General features: G+C 42.9%; 1 protein-coding gene across 2 annotated transcripts in view; it reads right to left on the reverse strand.

Annotated features, from left to right (window-relative positions):
* Positions 1-22020, reverse strand: part of DENND2C (DENN domain containing 2C) — a 151902-nt gene that overhangs the window by 40932 nt on the left and 88950 nt on the right. For both annotated transcript variants that reach the window (XM_030220812.1, XM_030220811.1), the window contains 3 exons: positions 15972-16120; positions 7268-7380; positions 5595-5765 (listed from right to left, as the gene is read on the reverse strand). In XM_030220812.1, coding sequence (XP_030076672.1) covers positions 5595-5765; positions 7268-7380; positions 15972-16120 — 433 coding nt within the window. The remainder of the gene's footprint in view (positions 1-5594; positions 5766-7267; positions 7381-15971; positions 16121-22020) is intronic.

Raw genomic sequence — 22020 nt, forward strand, 5'->3', positions numbered from 1 at the left:
AAGTTCTGGCTCGAGCGTGCGCCATTTCCGGTGCACTGTAAAACTTTTTTTTTCTTACACGGCGCTAGCCTGGCGGTAACTGGGCATTGCTGCATGGCCCCGCACTAAGAGTTATCGTACCGCATGGTCATTTAAGAAGGGCTTTTTACCCGCTACAGTAAAAAGGGCCCTGGTGTGTGGGAAAAATGGCCCTCGCTGCTACTGCAGGGCCCTTTTTCCCACAGCTAAGTAAAAGGACCTCTTATTCATTTAGCAGTGGCCACTATACATTAAGTCCCTTTGAAAATTGACCCAAATGAGTCTAAGCAAGGGAAAACAATTTGTCTTTTACTCTTTAACATGCAAAGGACTTTCCAGATTAAATTTAAGAAAATATCAAATTAAAGAATAATATGCCTCCAATTCACTTGAGGCTATATTGCACAGTCATCCAACAACGAAATGCTGCTCTGAGAAAATTACTTATTATTTTTAGTAACACCTTTGATGTTATTATTGTACACAATTGTTCTACAATTTGACATGTCAAGCGCTTTCGACATGGTCGATCATGGAATACTATTACACATCCTTGAGTACTTCGGAATCGGAGGTAATGTCCTCAATTGGTTCAAGGGATTCTTAACCACATGATCATACCAAGTGACATCTAACTCGACTACTTCAGCCACATGGATACCTGAATGTGGAGTCCCACAGGGATCCCCCCTCTCGCTGACTTTATTCAACTTGATGATACCCTTAGCCAAACTACTATCAAACCAAAACCTCAACCCATACATATACGCAGATGACGTAATGATCTACATCCCATTTAAGCAAGACCTAAAGGAAATCTCCAACGACATCAACCAAAGTCTCCATATCATGCACTCATGGGCGGATGCATTTCGACTGAAACTTAATGCAGAAAAAACCCAATGCCTAATACTCACCTCTCAACATAACAAGAACAAATTCACCGCTATCAACACACCAAACCTGAACCTTCCAATATCAGACACCCTAAAAATTCTCGGAGTTACCATCGATCGACACTTAACACTCGAGAGCCACGCGAAAAACACAACCAAGAAAATGTTCCACTCAATGTGGAAACTAAAAAGAGTAAGACCTTTCTTCCCAAGGACTGTTTTCCGTAACCTGGTACAATCAATGGTGCTCAGTCATCTAGACTACTGCAACGCACTATACGCCGGATGTAAAGAGCAAATAATCAAGAAACTTCAGACAGCCCAGAACACTGCAGCTAGACTCATATTCGGTAAAACAAAATATGAACGTGCCAAACCCCTACGAGAAAAACTACACTGGCTCCCACTTAAAGAACGCATCACGTTCAAAATATGCTCCCTAGTTCACAAAATCATTCACGGAGATGCACCAGCCTACATGTCAGACCTGATAGACCTACCACCCAGGAATGCCAAAAGAACATCCCGCACATTCCTTAACCTGCACTTCCCTAACTGCAAAGGTCTGAAATACAAACTAATGCACGCATCAAACTTTACCTACTTGTTGAGCACACAGTTATGGAACACATTGCCGTGCAACTTAAAAACGATTTACGAACTAACGAACTTTCGCAAACTACTGAAGACCCATCTCTTTAGCAAGGCATATCACAAAGATCAACCAATGTGAATATACACAACTCCTCCACATATACTCAGAACTGCCCTACTATATCTGCTTGTTATACTACTATCATGTTTTATCATTATCATGTTGCCCAAGATCCTTCTGTAACACTAAATGTCTATTTCTAATGTATTTCCACTATTCATGATGTATTGTAACATACATAGTAACATAGTAGATGACGGCAGAAAAAGACCTGCACGGTCCATCCAGTCTGCCCAACAAGACAACTCATGTGTACTACTTTTTGTGTATACCCCACATTGAGCCTGCAAAGAGGTGGGAAAATGTGGGATACAAGTGCAATAAATAAATAAACTAATCGGCATCCTAACCAGATTTAAAAGTGAAGTTGAAGTTACAAAGCAACTAATACAGTTGCCTCTAGAGGTCGCTAAATACCACTAATAGAAATTCTGTTTCCTTCATTCTGTTTATCATTTGGTTACAATATGTAGATAAAGGGGATAACTTCTGGAGTCTTATAACCATCAACTGCTTCAAACAGATGGGATGCTGGTGGCAACAGACTCTTCAAGGACTAAAAGTTTCCAAATAATCCTGCACAACCATCATTCCTTTATCAGAAACACTCTATCATTAGTCAGTAACAACAGAAAATATTTTTATTATTGTGTGCCAGGTTTTCTAAGCGTAATAGGCAAGAAGGAAGCTCATCACATGAGGTAAAATCAAGTGTAGTCTCAACTTAAAAGGGCCACTAAAGATCATATTCAATTTTGTTAGTTATTTTCCTTTTAGTTTAATAATGCTAATTGAAGAATGGCTGATATCGAAGAAAGGACTTGGCACTGAAATGTAAGAGATCATTTGAGTTTCTCAGAAACCATCTACTAACTGAAGCCCCTGTGGACCATTGTACAGGACTAATCCACCCACTACATTTTATACTTGCAAGTCATTACCAATGGGATACAGTCCATTAGTGCACCCATCACAGTACAGATAGCAAATCTCTGGGTCAATATCTAAACTCTGCATTGAGAACATTTTTAAAACACCAACCCCAGCATTTAAATCATTTACATATATTCAGTGCCACTAAATGTACAGTCAGAGGTGAAGAATATATGTATGACAGCTGAGCTATACATATTAGGGGAAGATTCAATATATGGCGCCTAAAAAAATTGGCGTGGTAATCAGTGCAGACTTAGCGTATTCTATAAGCGGCGCCTAGATTTAGGCAAAAGGTATAGAATACGCTTAGTTGATATCTCAGCGCCTAAAACAACGTGCATCCATTTACATCAATGAAAATGTGGTGTAAAATCCTGGCACGTAGATTTAGGTGCACTGGGCCATATTCTATAACTATACGCGTAAATTTCAGAACACCCACAAAAAAACCATTTCTGCCTATGTGCGTTAAACGTTCGGCGCACTTCATTACAGAATATGCTTAGCAAGATGTGCGTGTAAATTCTAATTAGTGCTAATTACTGCTCATTATTGCTTGTCACGTGCTGTTATCAGCACTCATTAGTTTGTTAAGTTATGCGTGTTGTTATAGAATCCGCTTGGATTTCGGCACGGATCTCTAGGCGTGCTATATAGATTCTGGGGGATAGTGGTAATATTCACCAGGAATATGTATAGCCAAGCAGTTTCATTTTGGACAGCTATTTTGCTGGCCTACACTAAACCACTTAAGTATAACAGCTGAATATTATTGGCTATCCATACAGTTGCAGATGCTTCTTTCCTCAATTTGTCTTTGCTCCACCCGGGCACTATTTGGATACTGCTAGGGGGCTCTGCAAGAATTTTCAGTAGTACAATCTGTATTATACTACTGAAAATTCATGGATAGGGTCCTTATCCATTTAGCACCCACCATTCTACATTTAAACACCTCTGAATATTAGGTCACTCATTCTTTCTATAATGCACCAGTAAAAAAAACTGAAAAATTAAATTCAGAGAATCAGATGTGGCCTTGGTACAATCCAGGAAGAAGAGGATAAAAAAGCCAGAAATTGTGTAGTTTCCCTTTCCAAATAATGAATAAAAATATAAACCACTCCAGGCCCTTGAGAATGCAAATTCTCAGTGTTCAGTATTACTGAATAAGCAGATATTGATATATTTTCAAATACCAGAGAAATACGCTGTATTTTTTTTTAAACCCTGCCTACTAAACTAATAACCAAAATACTTTTGCTAAATATAAACCAGAGCAGATAAAGACATGGGAGGGAAACCAAGCACCATGCACAATTTCTGCTGTGTGGGCGACTTGTAAACAGGACATTTCTTTCCTAAGCACATGATGAGAGGCTGAGAGCAGTTCCTGTTTGGGGTCAAAGTAAGCACATAAACAAGGTAGAGAGAAGTTTCAATTTCAAGGAAAATACAGGATGCATGTACTGACTGTAATATAGCTGTATTTTAAAATGATTATCATGAACCAGATACTGCACTATGGAGGAATGTGTGAGCGGTTTTATTGATGAAACAGTTACACTTTTACTCAGACTGTTCTACATGGTTTTCAGGTTACTATAGTTTGAACATGTAAGAGGCAATTCTACAACAGGACGCCAAGAGGGGCATAATCGAACGGGGCGCCCAAGTTTTCATGAAGGCGTCCTCGCAGGACGGCCCCACGAAGGGGCGGGGAAACCCGTATTATCGAAACAAGATGGGCGTCCATCTTTTGTTTCGATAATACGGTCGTGGACGCCCAAATCTCAACATTTAGGTGCACCTTAGAGATGGTCGACCTAAATGTTGAGATGGTCGACCTTAGAGATGGTTGTCCCCGGTTTTCAGCGATAATGGAAACCAAGGACGCCCATTTCAAAAACGACCAAATCCAAGCCCTTTGGTTGTGGGAGGAGCCAGAATTCGTAGTGCACTGGTCCCCCTCACATGCCAGGACACCAACCGAGCACCCTAGGAGGCACTGCAGTGGACTTCACAAATTGCTCCCAGGTGCATAGCTGGCTGAAGTGCACTGCACCCACTAAAACTGCTCCATGGACCTGCATACTCCTGTCATAGAGCTGGGTATGACATTTGAGGCTGGCAGGCGGACCCAGGCCCATCCACCCCCCCCCCCACCTGTTAAACTTGTGGTGGTAAATGTGAGCCCTCCAAAACCCACCACAAACCCACTGTACCCACATCTAGGTGCCCCCCTTCATCCCTAAGGGCTTTGGTAGTGGTGTACAGTTGTGGGAAGCTATGCACCTGGGAACTTTTTCTGAAGTCCACTGCAGTGCCCCCTAGGGTGCCCGGTTGGTGTCCTGGCATGTCAGGGGGACCAATGCACTAAGAATGCTGGCTCCTCCCACGACCAAATGGCTTGGATTTGGTCGTTTCTGAGATGGGCGTCCTCGGTTTCCATTATCGGCGAAAATCAGGGACGACCATCTCTAAGGTCGACCTAAATGTTGAGATTTGGGTGTCCCCAACCGTATTATCAAAACGAAAGATGGCCGCCCATCTTGTTTCGATAATACGGGTTTCCCCGTCCCTTCGCGGGGATGTCCTGCAAGGACGCCCTCAGGAAAACTTGGGCGCCCCGTTCGATTATGCCCCTCTAAGATTTTCAAAGTACCATCCGTTAAAGCTAAAACAGGAACTAAAAATTGCAACTCATCTGCATACAACTAATACTGAACATCCAAGGTTGTCATTCAGATAAACACATGGTAAGGAAATTGTCCCTGCATTACAAGTATGGGAAGATGATGGAAACGCCTTCAGCAGTTAATACAGAGACTATGTAGTTATACAGCATGTTAATTTTGGTTTAGTAAACAGGCCTCACGGTGTTCATGTAGCTCAAAAACTTCAATCAGCCACACAAATCATCTTTTAAAAACAAAGGAAAACTTTAATATGAATTAAGTTTTTGAAGTTTATTGTTAGCCAACAGTGATTTATGCTCTAGCTCATGATTTGGCACTCATATGACTTACCCTTGGGAATTTTTTTCTTTTTTTAAGAGCAGTTTCTCCAACTTTAAACACCTTCCATTCAGTTAACGTAACTGGAAGAGTGGAATCCTTGCTGATTTTCTTATGAATGTACATTTTTGTACTCTTCAATTCTAATGTTTGACGGCGAAGAAAATGTGGCTTCATAGTAAACTGGAAATAATTTGAGAAACACAGAAGGGAATTAAAAATAAACACAATCACAAAAAACAGTGTTATATCATGACTGAGGTGTTTAAATACATTGCATTTAATCAAGTAGGGTTAGGGTGGTGGACTTTGGTCCTGGGGAACTGAGTTCGATTCCCACTTCAGGCACAGGCAGCTCCTTGTGACTCTGGGCAAGTCACTTAACCCTCCATTGCCCCATGTAAGCCGCATTGAGCCAGCCATGAGTGGGAAAGCGCAGGGTACAAATGTAACAAAAATAAAATAGATACTATTGGAGATTCTACATGGAATGTTGCTACGATTGGAGATTCTACATGGAATGTTGCTATTCCACTAGCAACATTCCATGTAGAAGGCTGCGCAGGCTTCTGTTTCTGTGAGTCTGACGTCCTGTACGTACGTGCAGGACGTCAGACTCACAGAAGCAAAAGCCTGCGTGGCCACATTGGTGATCTGCAAGGGCCAACCTCTACATGGAAGAATAGCAACATTCCATGTAGAATCTCCAATAGTAGCAACAGTGGAGGAGTGGCCTAGTGGTTAGGGTGGTGGACTTTGGTCCTGGGGAACTGAGGAACTGAGTTTGATTCCCACTTCAGGCACAGGCAGCTCCTTGTGACTCTGGGCAAGTTACTTAACCCTCCGTTGCCCCATGTAAGCCGCATTGAGCCTGCCATGAGTGGGAAAGCGCAGGGTACAAATGTAACAAAAATAACAAAATATCTAGAATGTGAATGATATATGAAAATGCACAAAAGCTGAACACTTGCTTGGGCTCTACTTCACTCTTTTTATGTGACAAGCGTGCGAAAAAAATACCGGGACTTTACTAACCAATCCAGCAGCCCAGTGGTTGCACAGAAGCCAGGATTAATATATTTGGCCCAATTAATTTTTTTCCAATATTTAATATAAACATTTCACCATAACGTTTGAGGCACGTTACACTAATAATAATAATAATAATAATAATAAAAGAGTCCATAAGACTACTGCTAGCAATAAAGACCATCAGAAAATTACTGGAAATTTTATTGCTAATTTAAAGGTTCTGCCAGTCCACAGCCTCTCTTAATTAAAATGTTATTTAGCAACCTTAATTGTGGTCCCATTTCCCACATCTGTCAGAGGTTTACCATTCTCATGCAAGATAATTGGCAGGTTTGCAGGTCCCCTTCTTCACACTGGGCCTCTGCATTAACCTACTGCATGTTGCCACACTGGAGATTCAGTTTCATTTCCAAAATCAAGGCTCTTGGTCCTTGGGCCAGTCAGGATTGCAGATGGTTTTACACAGTAACATGACAGGAGACCAAGGCTAATGGGTCCACTTGTCTGCCCATGTTCTTTCCACTTTGGGTAGATGAGCATATAAATTCCCTTACTAAAACACCATCTTAGCCCACTCCTTGTTCCCATCACTATCCTCTGTATCTCTTCCACAAATCATTCCAAATTTTGTTGTAGGTATCACAGCGTCTTACCTTCGGTGTCTTAATGGTACACCTTGGGGGTGGCAACTTCCATATTGATGGAACCCGCCACAAAGGTAAAGGAGAAATTTTGATATCTTCATACGGATTTTCTTTTGGAGAATCTTAAAAATAATATTGAAAACAAAAGTTAAAACAAACTATTAAATAAAACAACACCCTGTGAAAAAAGGGCTCAAACATTAGAGGAAGTCTTTCATTTCTTAAAAAAAGTAAAAGACACAAAAAGTTGAATTACAGGTGTAACCTTTTTAGCAAAATAACATAGTAATTGACTGCAGATAAAGACCTGTACGGTCCATCCAGTCTGCCCAACAAGATAAACTCATTTTACATTTTACAATTGTGAATATTTTAAGTCTGATAGGTCAGGGCTGGTTAATTGTGCCATTAGACAGGGATATTAGTTGAGTATCTGTGAAGGCAATAGCAACTGAGCATATTCTGACTGCACTATTAATTAGAATGTAATCATGTATGGTATCGTTATGGCACTTGTATTTTGTCACTTATAAGTTTGTAAATCACTTTGAGCCAATTTTATTCAAATTGAAAAAATATGAAAATAAAATTAATAAATAGAAGGGATAATTTTTAAAAGTCCTTTACCCATATAAATGATAGGTCATATTGCAACTGGCACCTCTCTTTTAACTCAAAGACCTTCAACCTATAGCAGTGATGGCGAACCTATGGCACGCGTGCCACAGAGGACACGCAGAGCCCCCTCTGTTGGCACGCGCGCCCAGTCGCCAGGGCCGCCGAGACGGGGGACAGTCGCAGTCAGCCTCGCGATTCACTCCGTACGTGCGGTGCGTGCCGCGTGAGTGGGCGGTGTGGCCAGCGGTACCAGCCTATGCTGTGCTACGGGGGGCGGGGCTAGTGACTGCTGCTCCTCCTCCAGCCGAGTCGCGTCGTGGGTCAGGAAGGAAGTGGAGTAGAGTCAGTTCGCCAGGAGGCTCTGAATCAATCGTCAGATCTGGGAACGTCGATTGTTCTGGATCCCCAAGCAACAGTAGCGGGTTCATCTCTACCTGCGGGAGAGCCGAGTACCGCGGAAAGTGAGCAGGAGGTGGTTTCTTCAGCTCAGGAGCAGGTACCTTCTCCAAAATGTCCTTCTTTTCTTTTTGCTAAGCCATCTGAAGTGACCAAAACAGCCCTTACACAGCAATAACACTTGCTTGACTTGAAAATTATATATATACAGTTCTCAATTGCCCACTTGCACATTACTCCACAGTACTTATCTTGGAGTGGAGGAGTCAAGTGCTCCCTTTCCAAGGAGTTTACTACTTACCAGCTGTTTTCAATACTATCGATTTGAATGATTGTTTCCAACGGTAATTCCACAGTATAACTACCTAGCAGCGCTATCCCCTTTTTCTTCTCCCCCCCCCCCCCCTTTTTTCCCCTTTACAGTCCCCAGGGCATTCAGAAAGTTTAATTGATATTTCTCCATAGGTTCGTTTTGTACTGGTTTGGTCTTCAGTATTTTTCACTGTAGCTTAAGTGATGTCACCCTCCGCTTTTTCCCCGCGGTTTTTCATATTAAGGCGTTCACTGCACAGCAGCTTCTTTCAAACAATCAGAAACTGTCCATTTCGAGACTTCAATTTGTTTTTTAACAACGTTTTTTTTTTAGGTAAGCTGAGATCATTTGAAATTTGTATATATAATGAAGGCAGGTTTCTGAGAGGGAGTGGGCTCTGCAGTACCCAGGACACTAAAAAAAAATCACATTAATTATTCAAAAGCATGCTAAATGCTTTTAAAGTTCTGTTATTTAGGTTAAATTGCCCTGTTGGCACTTTGCAATAAATAATTCGATTTTGGGTTGCTGTTTGGGCACTCGGTGTCTGAAAGGTTCGCCATCACTGCCCTATAGGTTTTGTCTGTGTTACTCCTTTGTTTGTCTTTCTAGTAGGACACTTATTTTAGAAGCGCATAAAACTGCAAGTTAATGTCTGATTACATGAACATCAGGATTTACGTTTGCTCCCAGAGACATAGGTCTTAGAAAGTTGTTCGTTTTGTGCAGCGCCCCACTGGTGACAGCGGAGATGGTTGCACTTTTAACTCCCCAGTGTTTTTATTCCCTCCCAAAAGCAATATTGACAAGTTACCAGACTCTGTGATACTTTCAGTTAAAATATATATTCACGTTTCTAAAATGGCTGACACCAATATGTACGTTCCAGCACATAGTCGTGTATGTCGGTATTCCAGCACATCCACATCTGTTACCTGGATAAACAGCGATGACTGGAGTCAATTGGGAAGTTCGCATTATCTGGATAATACTGCTGAAAATTATCATTGAATGTCCTAGCTCTATCCACATAGTGCTGGGGAGGGAGGATCCAGGGGCAGAGCCAGGAGTTACCCAGTTAGAGGAGATATTCAGTCTGCTAGCCAAATAGCTATCTGGATAAAGTCAGGACAGCAAAAAGGCTATGCTAACATTTACCTGAAGAGTGATCCAGGCACTGGTCTGATCGCCAGTATCCAGGTAAGTACTAGCGGACACTTTATACTCAGATATTCAGCACTGGTATCCAGGTAACAGCTCGGCGCTGAATATCCAAGTATAAAAAAATCCATGATGGCCAATCTAAAAAAATAAATGCTGACCACCACAGCCAGAATATTACCCCCTGAAAATTTCCCAGCAAACATGCAGGTGAAAATATGGGAATGGGACTCGATATACCACCTTTCTGTGGTTTTTGCAACTATTTCAAAGTGGTTTACATAGTATATACAGGTACTTATTTGTACCTGGGGTGATGGAGTGTTAAGTGACTTGCCCAGAGTCACAAGGAGCTGCAATGGGATTTGAACCCAGTTCCCCAGGATCAACATCCACTGCACTAACCACTAGGCTACTCCTCCACTAGCAACATTCCATGTAGAATCTCTAATAGGGAAAGGGAAATGGGACTTGATATATCGCCTTTCTGTGGTTTTTGCAACTACATTCAAAGTGGTTTACATAGTATATACAGGTAGTTATTTGTACCTGGGGTAATGGAGGGTTAAGTGACTTGCCCAGAGTCACAAGAAGCTGCAGTGGGAACCCAGTTCCCCAGGATCAAAGTCCGCTGCACTAACCACTAGACTACTCCTCCACAATGCATGCACTTTTATTTACATTTTTATGGAAATAAACCTGGAATGGCTTAGGCTGGGGAAGGCAATCATCACATTGGGGCCCTTTTACTAAGCCATGTAAGTGTCTACAAGTGCCCAACGCGCGCCAAAATGGAGTTACTACCTGACTCCGCCTGGCTCTTGCGGTAATTTCATTTTTGGCACGCGTCTGATATGCGCATCTGAAAAATATTTTTTTATTTTCGGACACACGTAACGGATGCGCACCAAGTGGCATTTGATTCGCATAGGTCATTACCGACCAGATTATTTACCGCTAGGTCAATGGCTGGTGGTAAGGTCTCAGACCCAAGGAGGAGGTGATCCACCAAAGTGGATGAACACAAACTCCCACGAGAAATCAACAGACAGGGGGAAGTGGACCAATGACTCCAGGGAGATGGGATACTGTTGTACAAAGTCTGTGAATAAAGTGGTACTTTGTACAACAGTATCCCGTCTCCCTGGAGTCATTGGTCCACTTCCCCCTATCTGTTAAGGTCTCAGACCCAAAATGGACATGCGGATATCTGGTTACAAAAAGAACTGATATTCCAAGAAAGTAGCTTAAGCATCTTGCATCTCAGCTGCTGTGTGCATCCGAGCAGTCGGCGACACTGACTGTTGCTCCATTCTTTTTAAGGAAGTGGAATAAGGCAATTTTAGTGCTCCAGTTGCTGGGCACAAGATGGATGTGCTCAACAGCTGCGAAGGGCTATTTCAAACCTTGAATATTTTTCTTAGCATACAGTCAGGCAACTATGTGATGAAATCAAGGACTGCCCTTTTAGGTACCACGCCAACTATTCTTTACACAGTGAAATGAGCGGAATATCATTTTTTTTAAATAAAAATAAATACATTTCTGGGTGATTACCTACAAACTATACAAAGCAAGCTTGGGGGGGGGGGTTATATACACAGGCCTTAATTTGTAGACAAAAAGGAAGTGGAGTAAATTTAACATGAATCGGAGAAAATATTTCTTTATTCAACGTGTAATTAAACTCTGGAATTCGTTGCCAGAGAATGTAGTAAAAGCAGTTAGCTTAGCAGGGTTTAAAAATGGGCTGGATGGCTTCCTAAAGGAAAAGTCCATAGACTATTATTAAAATGGACTTCGGGAAATCCACTGCTTATTTCTAGAATAAGAAGCATAAAATGTATTGTACTTTTTTGGGATCTTGCCAGGTACTTGTGACCTGGAATGGCCACCGCTGGAAACAGGATGCTGAGCTTGATGGACCTTCGGTCTCTCTCAATATGGTAATACTTATGTACTTATATACTTATGAGCTGGGGGTGGGGCCAAGGACAGGAGTGAACTTACTCCTACATACACACACACACACACACACACACACACACACTTCACTTCATTTGTGGATATGTACACTACAAATTGCAACAGTATGAACCAAATCTTGGACTAATCAGTACTTTTCTCAACATTTACACATTTGTTACCACAGTCACATCCACAGGGGGTCGTAAACTTAGCTGTTTGGGGAGGCTAAAGTGAGACAAGGCTAGGATCAGGTTTATAGTGTGAGGCTAGGGTGGAAGTATGGGGCAGGGCAGAAGGGAACAGAGCAAGTTAAAATCCATGGGGTTGGAAGCAACTCTTATGTCAGCAGTAAAGGAGCAATGGGGCATTTCTAAACACAGTAAGCTGTCACTCTGGTGCAGCTCTATTTGCTGCCTCTCCTCCCCCTACCACATCTGTTAATGATGGAAATATGCACACTGAATATACTCCAGAAATTATGTGCCAAAAATTAAAATAATGCACCAGTGTAATACAGTATATTAAGCAGAACAATATTTGCAGTATTCTGAAAAATATATGCAGGTACATTAACACTTGGCTCCCCATCAGCCCTAGCTCCCTGGTCCAGCATCTTCCTGTTGGCATACAAAATAGTGGTATTCAGCAACACTGTGACAAAACTTTTTTTGTGGTTAATGGCAACCATAAAATGATTTGCTTTTATTAGATTTTTTGGTAGGTTGCCAAATGGCCACCAGGTTTCACATCTGCTGGCCTTTAGTTTATTAGAAAAAAAATTTTCTACTATGGGATTCAGCAAGGGCCAAACTCAGAATTACTGCTGGGCGCATACTCTAGCCCAATGGTAGTGCTGATTTGGTGCTTGCTACCCACGTGTTACTCCTCCTGCACCTTAGTAAAAGGGCCCCAATGTGCCCTGTACTGGATTTTGGATTTGGATTCAGCTCTTGTCTTTTTCAGTTGTAGCTCAATGCAAGTTACATTCAGGTACAGTAGGTATTTTCCTGTCTCTGGATGGCTTACAATCTGTTTATACCTGGGGCAATAGAGGGTTAAGTAACTTGTCCAAGATTTCAAGGAGCGGAATGGAATTTAAACCCCGGCTTCCTTGGTTCTTAGCTGTTCTTGCTTTAGGTATAGCTGATGCAGATAAAACATATTTTAAACATGTTTGGTAACTCAACATTTTCTACCGCGGGGGGCATTCCCAGCGGTAATCAGCAGATGGCATGCGCTGCATGGTTAACGCGCGGGTAGCGCGTGAGCACTTACCACTAAGTCAACGGGTGGTGGTAAGGGCTCAGGCCGTAAATAGCTGCTTTTAATTTCAGCGAACGCCCATTTCCCAGCCCATTAAAAAAAAACCTTTTTCCTAGCCGTAGTAAAAAATGCCCCAACGCGTGCCCAAAACACGCAACCACACTACCACAGGCTACTTTTTTCTGTGGCCTAGTATAAGGCAGGGGCGTATCTGGACTCTGGCGGTAGGGGGGGCCAGAGCCAGAGGGAGGGGGCACATTTTAGCCCCCCCCCCCCGGCGCCACCGATTCCCCCACCCCACCACCATTTCCGGACCTCCCCCGCCACTGCCAGACCCCCCTCGCCACCAATGACACTCTCCACCCCCTCCCGCCGCCGCCAACCCTCCCCCGCTGCTGTCACTTACCTTTGCTGGCGGGGGACCCCAACCCCCCGCCAGCCGAGGTCCTCTCTTCCATGCAGGCTGCAAGTTGCAATGCTTCCTGTTCTTCTGAATCTGACGTCCTGCACGTACAACGCGCAGGACGTCAAACTGAGTTCCAAATTCTGAGTCTGACGTCCTGCACATTGTACGTGCAGGACGTCAGACTCAGAAGAACAGGAAGCGTTGCAACTTGCATCCTGCACGGAAGAGAGGACTTCGGCTGGCGGGGGCTTGGGGTCCCCCGCCAGCAAAGATCGGCGACGGGTTGGTGGCAGGCGGGCGGGAGGTGGAGAGGGTCGGTGGTAGGGGGGTCCAGGGCAAAATCTGCGGGGGCCCAGGCCCCTGTGGCCCCACGCAGATACGCCCCTGGTATAAGGACCCCCCTTGTGAAGCAATATGAAACCCTACAAAAGTCACTCAGAGCACAAAATGTTCTACCATACCATAACATCACTAACTTCCAGGAATCACACAAAGGTCTGCATACAAAAAGGTAATACTGGCCAGTAGACACACGAAAAAAAAAAAAAAAAAAGGTAAAGGAACCCCCCCACACAGAGAAACCAAATCCAAAAGCAGGGATGGACCAAAAAAATCTCTTGCAGCCAGATGGGCCAGATGGGTAGTGTATTAATCTTTATTTGGCACCACTCTTATTTGGCATGTCTCACTTATTGCAGCAAAAAACAATTTTGGTTAATTTGGAAAGGATATACTCAGAGTCTGTTCCCTAAAGCCCAAAGTAAAGTTATTAATAATTTGGGGGTCCTTTTACTAAGGTGCACTGAAAAATGGCCTGCAGTAGTGTGGACGTGTGTTTTGGGTGCGTGCAGAATCATTTTTAGGCTTATCGGCAAAAAAAAAAAAAGCCTTTTAAAACTTTTTGCCAAAAATGGACGTGCGGCAAAATGAAAATTGCCGCATGTCCATTTTGGGTCTGAGACCTTACTGCCAGCCACTGACTTAGCAATAAAGTCTCACGCGGTAACCGGGCGGTAATGACCTACGCGCGTCAAATGCCACTTGGCGCGCCTCCAAAAATAAAAATTACTTTTCGGACGCACATATTGGACGTGCACCAAAAATGACATTACCGCAACAGCCACGTGGTAGCCGGGCGGTAACTCCATTTTGGCACGCGTTGGGAAGTAGACGCTTACGTGGCTTCATAAAAGGGCCCCTTAGACCTCTAATAGTAGGATACATTCTGATTTTCTATTCTGGACCATCTCTATGGGAGGGGGTAATTCTAACAGTGGGGAGAGAACTGGGTAGTTCGGATGAGTAAGATGAGAGGTTATCAAAGTAAAAACCTCTTGTGTTTGATGGTGTTTTCCTTCATTGGAGATTTTTTGGGGGGGGAGAGGGGGAATGGGGTAAGGATTATATCCTGAAGCCTTGCTGGATTATCAGATTCATATTGTATAATAGGCAGTACAAAATTTGTTAGACTTTAATGTAGAAGTTGTATGTGGGTATTAATAAGAGATTTAATGATGAAGATAAGGGGAGGGACTGGGGTAGGGAATGTTATTGTAAAATACTGAACAACTCAAATGATTCTATGCTGGACTGTATCTTTGTTTAAACTTAATTCTCTAGCAGCCTGATGGGGAGGAGAGGACATGGGTAACCTAGACCCCCCCCCCCCCCCCACTGGCAGAGGACCCAAAAAGCCTAGCGAGCTGGAGCCTGTGGGCTAAAGCTTGGGGTTGGAGGAAATAGGTACTCCCTGCTCTACTGGGATAAGGAAGTTGGTTCGAACCCCAGGAGCACACAGCTCACAGACCAGCCCTAGGGACAGTCACCTGTGGGGATTGTGGGGGGGGGAGGGGGGGGGTCAGGCCTGCCTGACCTACATAGTACCAGCCCAACCTCACCATCTGCAGAAACATTCCAGCATGCACCAGTTGTTCACACTCTCTACCGTCCATCTGCTGGTTGGGAAAAAGCACAACCCATTAGTATGGATTGGTCTAGCTGGATTAAAACGAAAATTTTGAGTAGTGTAGAACAGGTAAAAGTGAATCAATTTTTTTACTCTTTCAAAAAGTGCAAAGACTAGGGGGACACTCAATGCAGTTACATGGAAATATGTTTAAAACAAATAGGAGGAAATATTTTTTCACTGAATGAATAGTTAAGGTCTGGAACTCACTGCCGGAGGATGTGGTCACAGCAGTTGGTGAATCCATGTTTTAAAAAAGATTTGGACAAGTTCCTGGAGGAGAAGTACACAGTCTGCTACTGAGAGAGACATGGGGAAACCACAGCTTGTCCTGGGATTGGCAGCATGGAATGTTGCTAGCATTTGGGTTTCTGCCAGGTACTTGTGACCTAGATTGGCCACTATTAGAAACAGGATACTGGGCTAGATGGACCATTGGTCTGACCCAGTATAGCTATTCTTATGTTCTTTTTTTTTTCTTATTGAATGCTTTCAAGTGTAGAACTAGGAATTTCTTGCTTCTACTCACCTAGATTAAGGGTCATACTATAAACGAATTATATATATTTTGAAAAAAAAATAATTATACATAAAACACTATTTTAATCCAATAAATACATACAGATGATATCTTCATAGATATTGTCCTCAGACAGAGCATGATAAAGTGCCGAGTTAGAATTTTCATGTGTTTCTTCTGGGACTTGCGGGGTGTTTGCTTGTGCCACGAAACGTCGATAGGTCTGAACATCTTCAAATTCAAAAGATTTCCTAATAAAAATAAAAAATATAAAAAACATAATGCAGAGAAATATTACATATCGTTACTGAAAGTCATATTCAAAAAAATAAAACTTGAACAAACAGACAGATTATTTTTTTAAGTATCCCAGAAAACGTTTTTGAGATAAATAGTTTGGTTCCTACTCCAGCTGATTTTCCTGATTACAACAGTGAAGCTAGGTTAGTAGATAAAAGGAATAGGCTTTCATCTGAAACAAAACAGGAACTGTCATTTTGCTAAACAGAATCAAGGGGGGCAGAAATGACTCAGGATCCAGTCCAAAGACTGGCAGATGAGATGAGAGGTTAAAGTGGTCTTGAGGGACCTAGGGAGATTATTTTTGTTTTCTTTTTAAAGCACAAGGAGGTGAGAGGATCCTGATCTTTCTTTTTTTTTCTTTTTAAAAATTTAATTTGTTTGATTTTTCTTTTTACATAAGCACAATAATTGAAACAAAGAAAAACTAAATGAAAAACAAAATGACAAATACCTGCAGACTCCTAATAGAATAAATTAGTTTTAGTTTATTTAGGGGCCCTTTTACTAATCTGCATTAGGCGCTAACGCATGCCTAACACAACTTAAAATGGTGGGATGCGCTCTGTCGTCCTGTGTTAACTGCCAAATCTGCGAATGTCTTAAATACATTTTTTAAGGGGACACGTCAGGGGGCAAAGAGTGGGAGTTCCTGTGCTAAACAATTAGCGCAGCTACATTACCACGTGAAAAACTGGTCAGCACAGGAATACTGCGTGAGCCCTTACTGCCTACAAAATAAATGGTGGTAATTGCTCAAGTGGTAATTTTTTTAAATGGCCATGTGCTAATGGCAATGTCCATTAATAGAAAAAATAGAAAATTGGCCATTTTACGGCTGCGTTAAAAATGGTCTTAATGCATGGGAAAGACTTGTGTAAGGGCACACTAAGGCCACTTTTTACCACAGCTTAGTAAAAGGACCTCTAAAAACTTGACTAATCACCTTTCAAGTAGACAGCAAAGTGGTGTACAACTGTATTATCAAGCACTAAGGGGCATAGTTACTAATCTGCATTAAGGGAATAACACAATATTTGTCTTTTCACATGCATGAAACAACAAAATTGTGCATTATTTTATTATAACACTTTGGTTGGTCAACATGAGCTGCATAATAATGAAATGTAAAGCAGGAAAATTCATGCAAAGCACCTAAATTTTAAGCAAATTAAATAATACAGCTTACATTGAACTTCACAAGCACTGCTCCCTCTAAACTAAAAAATGGGAGTCCTCCAACTGCATTGCTGCCAGTGAGGGATGGGTACTTCAATTTTGTGTTTTCAATCAGTAAGGTCAGGCAGGTTCCCTGGTCCCTCATTACTGAAAATGTGATAGTGAAACAACATCCCCCCCCCTCCCCCCCCACTGGCAGAACTGTAGGTCGAGGACATCCACTCAGCTTAGAGGGAACAGTGTTCACAAGCTGCATTTTTCTTACAAATTAATGCCAGCTTTGAGCTGGCATATTTCCTGCCCAGGAGCATCGGGTTGCTAACATGTGGCCCAATGCTGCTGGGCGACCATCTTAAAGGAGCCGGTGTCTAAACTTGCTGCACGGTCCCCCATCCTCCTCCAGAGTCCATGATAAGTGCCCCCCACTCCCCCGAACACTCCCGACCCATGGACCACAAGACAAGCCCCCTGCCCCAAAATTCCCCCAATCCTCAGTCAAGACACCTACCCTCCAGACCCCATGACAAGCCTCCTACCCACTGAAGACCCTTCCCTAGTAGCTACTGGAGGGTTTTCCCGATTTCTAGTGGCTGCTCATGTCACTTCCAGCACTGGATTCAAAATGGCACTGGTTGAGCCCTAGCAGTATTTTCGTGATACTACTGCTAGAGGTCAAGCTGCCAAGTAGGGACTTTCTTAGGGGTCAGCCAGCATCATTTTGAACCCGATGTCAGAAAGAGCAGGAGTGACTGGGGATCACTCCTGTGCCTGCTGCTAGAAACCATGAAAAATCCTTGGTAAGCCAGGGAGGGGGGGGGTTGATGGATGAGGAGTCTTGTCTAGGGTCTGAGGAGGAGGTCTTTTCTGTGCGTCAAGGGGTCTAGATGGATAGGGGGTCTTGAATAAGCAGTAGGGAGCTTGGCTGGGAGGTAGAAGAGTCTATATTGCAACTGTAGACACCAACCCCTTTAAGAAGGTTCCCGGCGAGCAGAAAAATGCAGCTTGCAAGGCTGATCATAAATTTGCATTATTCATATATTATGGGAGTTACTAACTAAGTTCTGGGGTTACCAAATGTCATTGACTCCCACAGTAAACTAAGCTGCAGTAAAATGCAATATTTTACCAGAGGTTTGCAACTAGCTCCCTAAACAGCCACTGTGCAAGCTGGCTGCTGATATTCAGGAGCACCTAACTGGGCAGTGCCACTTAATCTCAGCTAGAAATCATGGCAGCTATTTTAAGGAAGCAGTCCCATCAGAGAGGAGCGAGATGGCATCACTTCTGCCTGTTTCCCCACTAGACCACCAGAATCCGTGCTTGTAAGGTCACCACAATCTTAGGAGGTGGTTTTGATGTTCCAGAGGGATGGAAGGAAGGAAGGGAAATCCTAGGGAATCTTGATGGTCTTCTGGGGAAGAAGAGGGAGGGAGGGGGATTGGAAGGAGGAGTTGGGGATGTTTCAGCGGAAGATCAGAGTGGTGGGAGGGAGAGGCAGGACTGGCCAGAAATACTTATGCAGGTCCTGACCGACATCCAGCCGAGACCCACATAAGTGTCTTTTACATATTAGGATACTGGCCAGGACCCAGTGGCGTACCAAGGGGGGGGGCGGTGGGGGCGATCCGCCCCGGGTGCACGCCACTGGGGGGGTGCCGCGGCGCGCGCCTGTGAGTTTGAATCGCTATGCTAAATTCTCTCGTTCGCTGCAGCTCCCTCCCTCTGCCCTGGAACAGGAAGTAACCTGTTCCGGGGCAGAGGGAGGGAGCTGCAGCGAATGAGAGAATTTAGCATAGCGATTCAAACTCGCAGCCGACAGGCGCGCGCCGCGGCACCCCCCCCCCCCAGCGGCGTGCACCCGGGGGGGGGCATCGGCGATCCGCCCCAGGTGTCGTCGACGCTAGGAACGCCACTGCCAGGAACCCATATAAGCTCTGGCAGTTAACACATAACAAATTATGTCTAAATATTCAATACCAGTGCCTGAACATGGCCAGCACTGAATATCTGAAGCTAATTCTGCCCACAGCAGTCAGCATTTAAAAAACGCTGAACCTCTATTGACCGTTTTTTTTACTTGTTATTATAGATTGTGATAGGACTGGAGATTTGTGAATAAAGAGCTATTGTTAAATATGGGTATGCCAAAAGTTTGCTATTATGTTTTTTATTCTTTAGCCACTGTTAATAATTTATTTTTACATGCTATAGTCTTATATTTATGTAAACTATCTAGGAGCATAGTTATCAACATAGGCTACTATTAAGGCATGTTATTTTACCACTAACTTGTGAGGTTTTAGCACAGGTACCACTTTATACAATGAGACCTTACTAATAACTGAGGTTAACAGCAAAATAACATATCTGAACGGTAGCCCATGTTGATAACTTCCCCCTTAATACCCTGCAGACAGCAGTAAATCCAATAAATTACATCACAGTAAATTATCATACCAAAGGGCTAGATTTACTGATATGTACTACCATGTTAATGTGAGGTAACACCATTAACAGTACACAGGGGGTCCTTTTACTAAACTGCATTAAGTGCTAAAGAGCACTTAACCTGGGAATAAAGGCTTACCAGAAAACACATGAAAGCATTTTTGCAATAATTTGTCTGTCAGCATGCTAATTGTGTACTATTTTTTTTTTTCAGGAGGGGTGTGCTATGAGCAGGGAATGGATGTGGAAACATTATTCAGCGAGTACGTTCACATTAGGATAACGCAGACTTAACACGAGAGCTCTTAGCACTTCCTAAGCGCTCAGACATGAATATTATCGCAAGTCTTGTGTGTGAATGGAAAATTAGTGTGGGACCTGCAAAAAGAAAAAAAGGCCTTATTTTTGGGCTTAGTGCAGAGGAAAGCCCCATGTTAAAACACACTAAGCTCAATCCTTAACGCATTTTAGTCAAAAGGCCCCTAGGTCCATTAGGATAAAATGGGACCTGTAGTAAATAATGATGCCTCAGCACTCAGCAGTGCTGTTTACATTATTGTTATTTTTCACATTTATCTGATGACTCTATGAAAAAGCCCAAGGATAGCCATAAAAACATTAAAGCCACATTATGCTCTCCTCCTATCTAACCCCCCCATACCCCTCATATCTCCACTCAAATCCATCTCCAACCCATGAACTAAACTCTTAGTCCACATGCACCTCCAAAAATTTGCTTCTACAGCCATGCCTTAAACTGCTTACAGAATTGAATACAGTTCTGGTAGCCAATTCCACAAACTTGGAGAGAGTAGTGGATGCTTGGAATGCCTTCCCGCGGGAGGTGGTGGAAATGAAAACGGTAACAGAATTCAAGCACGCGTGGGATAAACATAAGGGAATCCTGTTCAGAAGGAATAGATACTAAGGAGCTTAGCCGAGATTTGGTGGCACAGCCTGTGGCGGGAGGTGGGGATAGTGCTGGGCAGACTTATACGGTCTGTGCCCTGAAGAGGGACAGGTACAAATCAAGGTAAGGTATACACAAAAAGTATTTATCTTGTTGGGCAGACTGGATGAACCATGCAGGTCTTTTTCTGCTGTCATCTACTATGTTACTATGGTTCTACCACTGAGATAGTCCTTCACCTTGAGAATTCCAAATTCCAGTCCTTACTTCATGGCAGCTGCAGCAGGTTTTTTTTATTAGTTGAACATAATATCCCCAATGGCTAGTACAGAACTATTAAATCTCTCAAATAGTGCAGGCCCGTACCATTTTGTACTTTAAATATCAAATCCAGAATCTTAAACCAGCCCCTAAACTCAACTGGGAGTCAGTGCAGGCTCCTCAAAATTCATGTTACATAATCCTTACTACCTAATCCACCAATCAAGCAGGCAACAGCATTCTGTAGTAACTGCAGCTGACAAACCACGCCCTTCGGTATGGTATGCCCACCAGCAGGGCATTTTCATGATCCAGTCTTTTTAAGACCAATATATTAACAACCATATGTAGCTGGATCTTCAATAAGCTAGGTCCTATTCTGTTCAATCACTCTAAGGTACTAGAAAACTGTCTGGACAAGCCAAGAGATATGATCATTAAAAATTAAACTACTGTCCAGCCAAACACCTAAGTTCCTCATAGAATCCCACAAAGGAATCTTCATTTCCATCTATCATAATTTCCCAAACTTCTTCTCCCCAACCATACTGGCTCTATCTTATGCACATGGACTCATATGAAACATATGCAAATTACAGCATGATAGATATTTAAACCAGTTTGAGCACTATTTTTATTCACCACTGAAAAAAAGTTATTCTGTAGTCCAGTCAAACAGAAGACTGTATTAATGTAGTTTCTTTCTCTAATCATGCTACTAAATTGTAAAACTATTCACCTTTTCTGCTTAGTGCTTTAAAATAATATATGCTGAAGCACAATGGCACTTTAGATCTTTGCTGGGTTCTACAGGACTTCATAATGGCATTATTAACTAACTAAACACTAGAAGTTGTAGCCAGTACTCCAGGCCAGTGTCTAGCTTCAGGCCTTGCTTCCCACAACAAGGCAGGATGAAGAGCTAGCCCGGTTCCAGGGGTGGGATGCCAGCAGGGCTTGCTGGTCTGTGAGAACCAATAAATAGGCATTTTGCAGGAGCTAAATTTTTGCGATGTTTACCAACCCTTAGTGAGGTTTCAATCTGTTTGGATA

This window comes from Microcaecilia unicolor, chromosome 12 (assembly GCF_901765095.1).
Source record: "Microcaecilia unicolor chromosome 12, aMicUni1.1, whole genome shotgun sequence".
NCBI classification, from domain to species: Eukaryota; Metazoa; Chordata; class Amphibia; order Gymnophiona; family Siphonopidae; genus Microcaecilia; species Microcaecilia unicolor.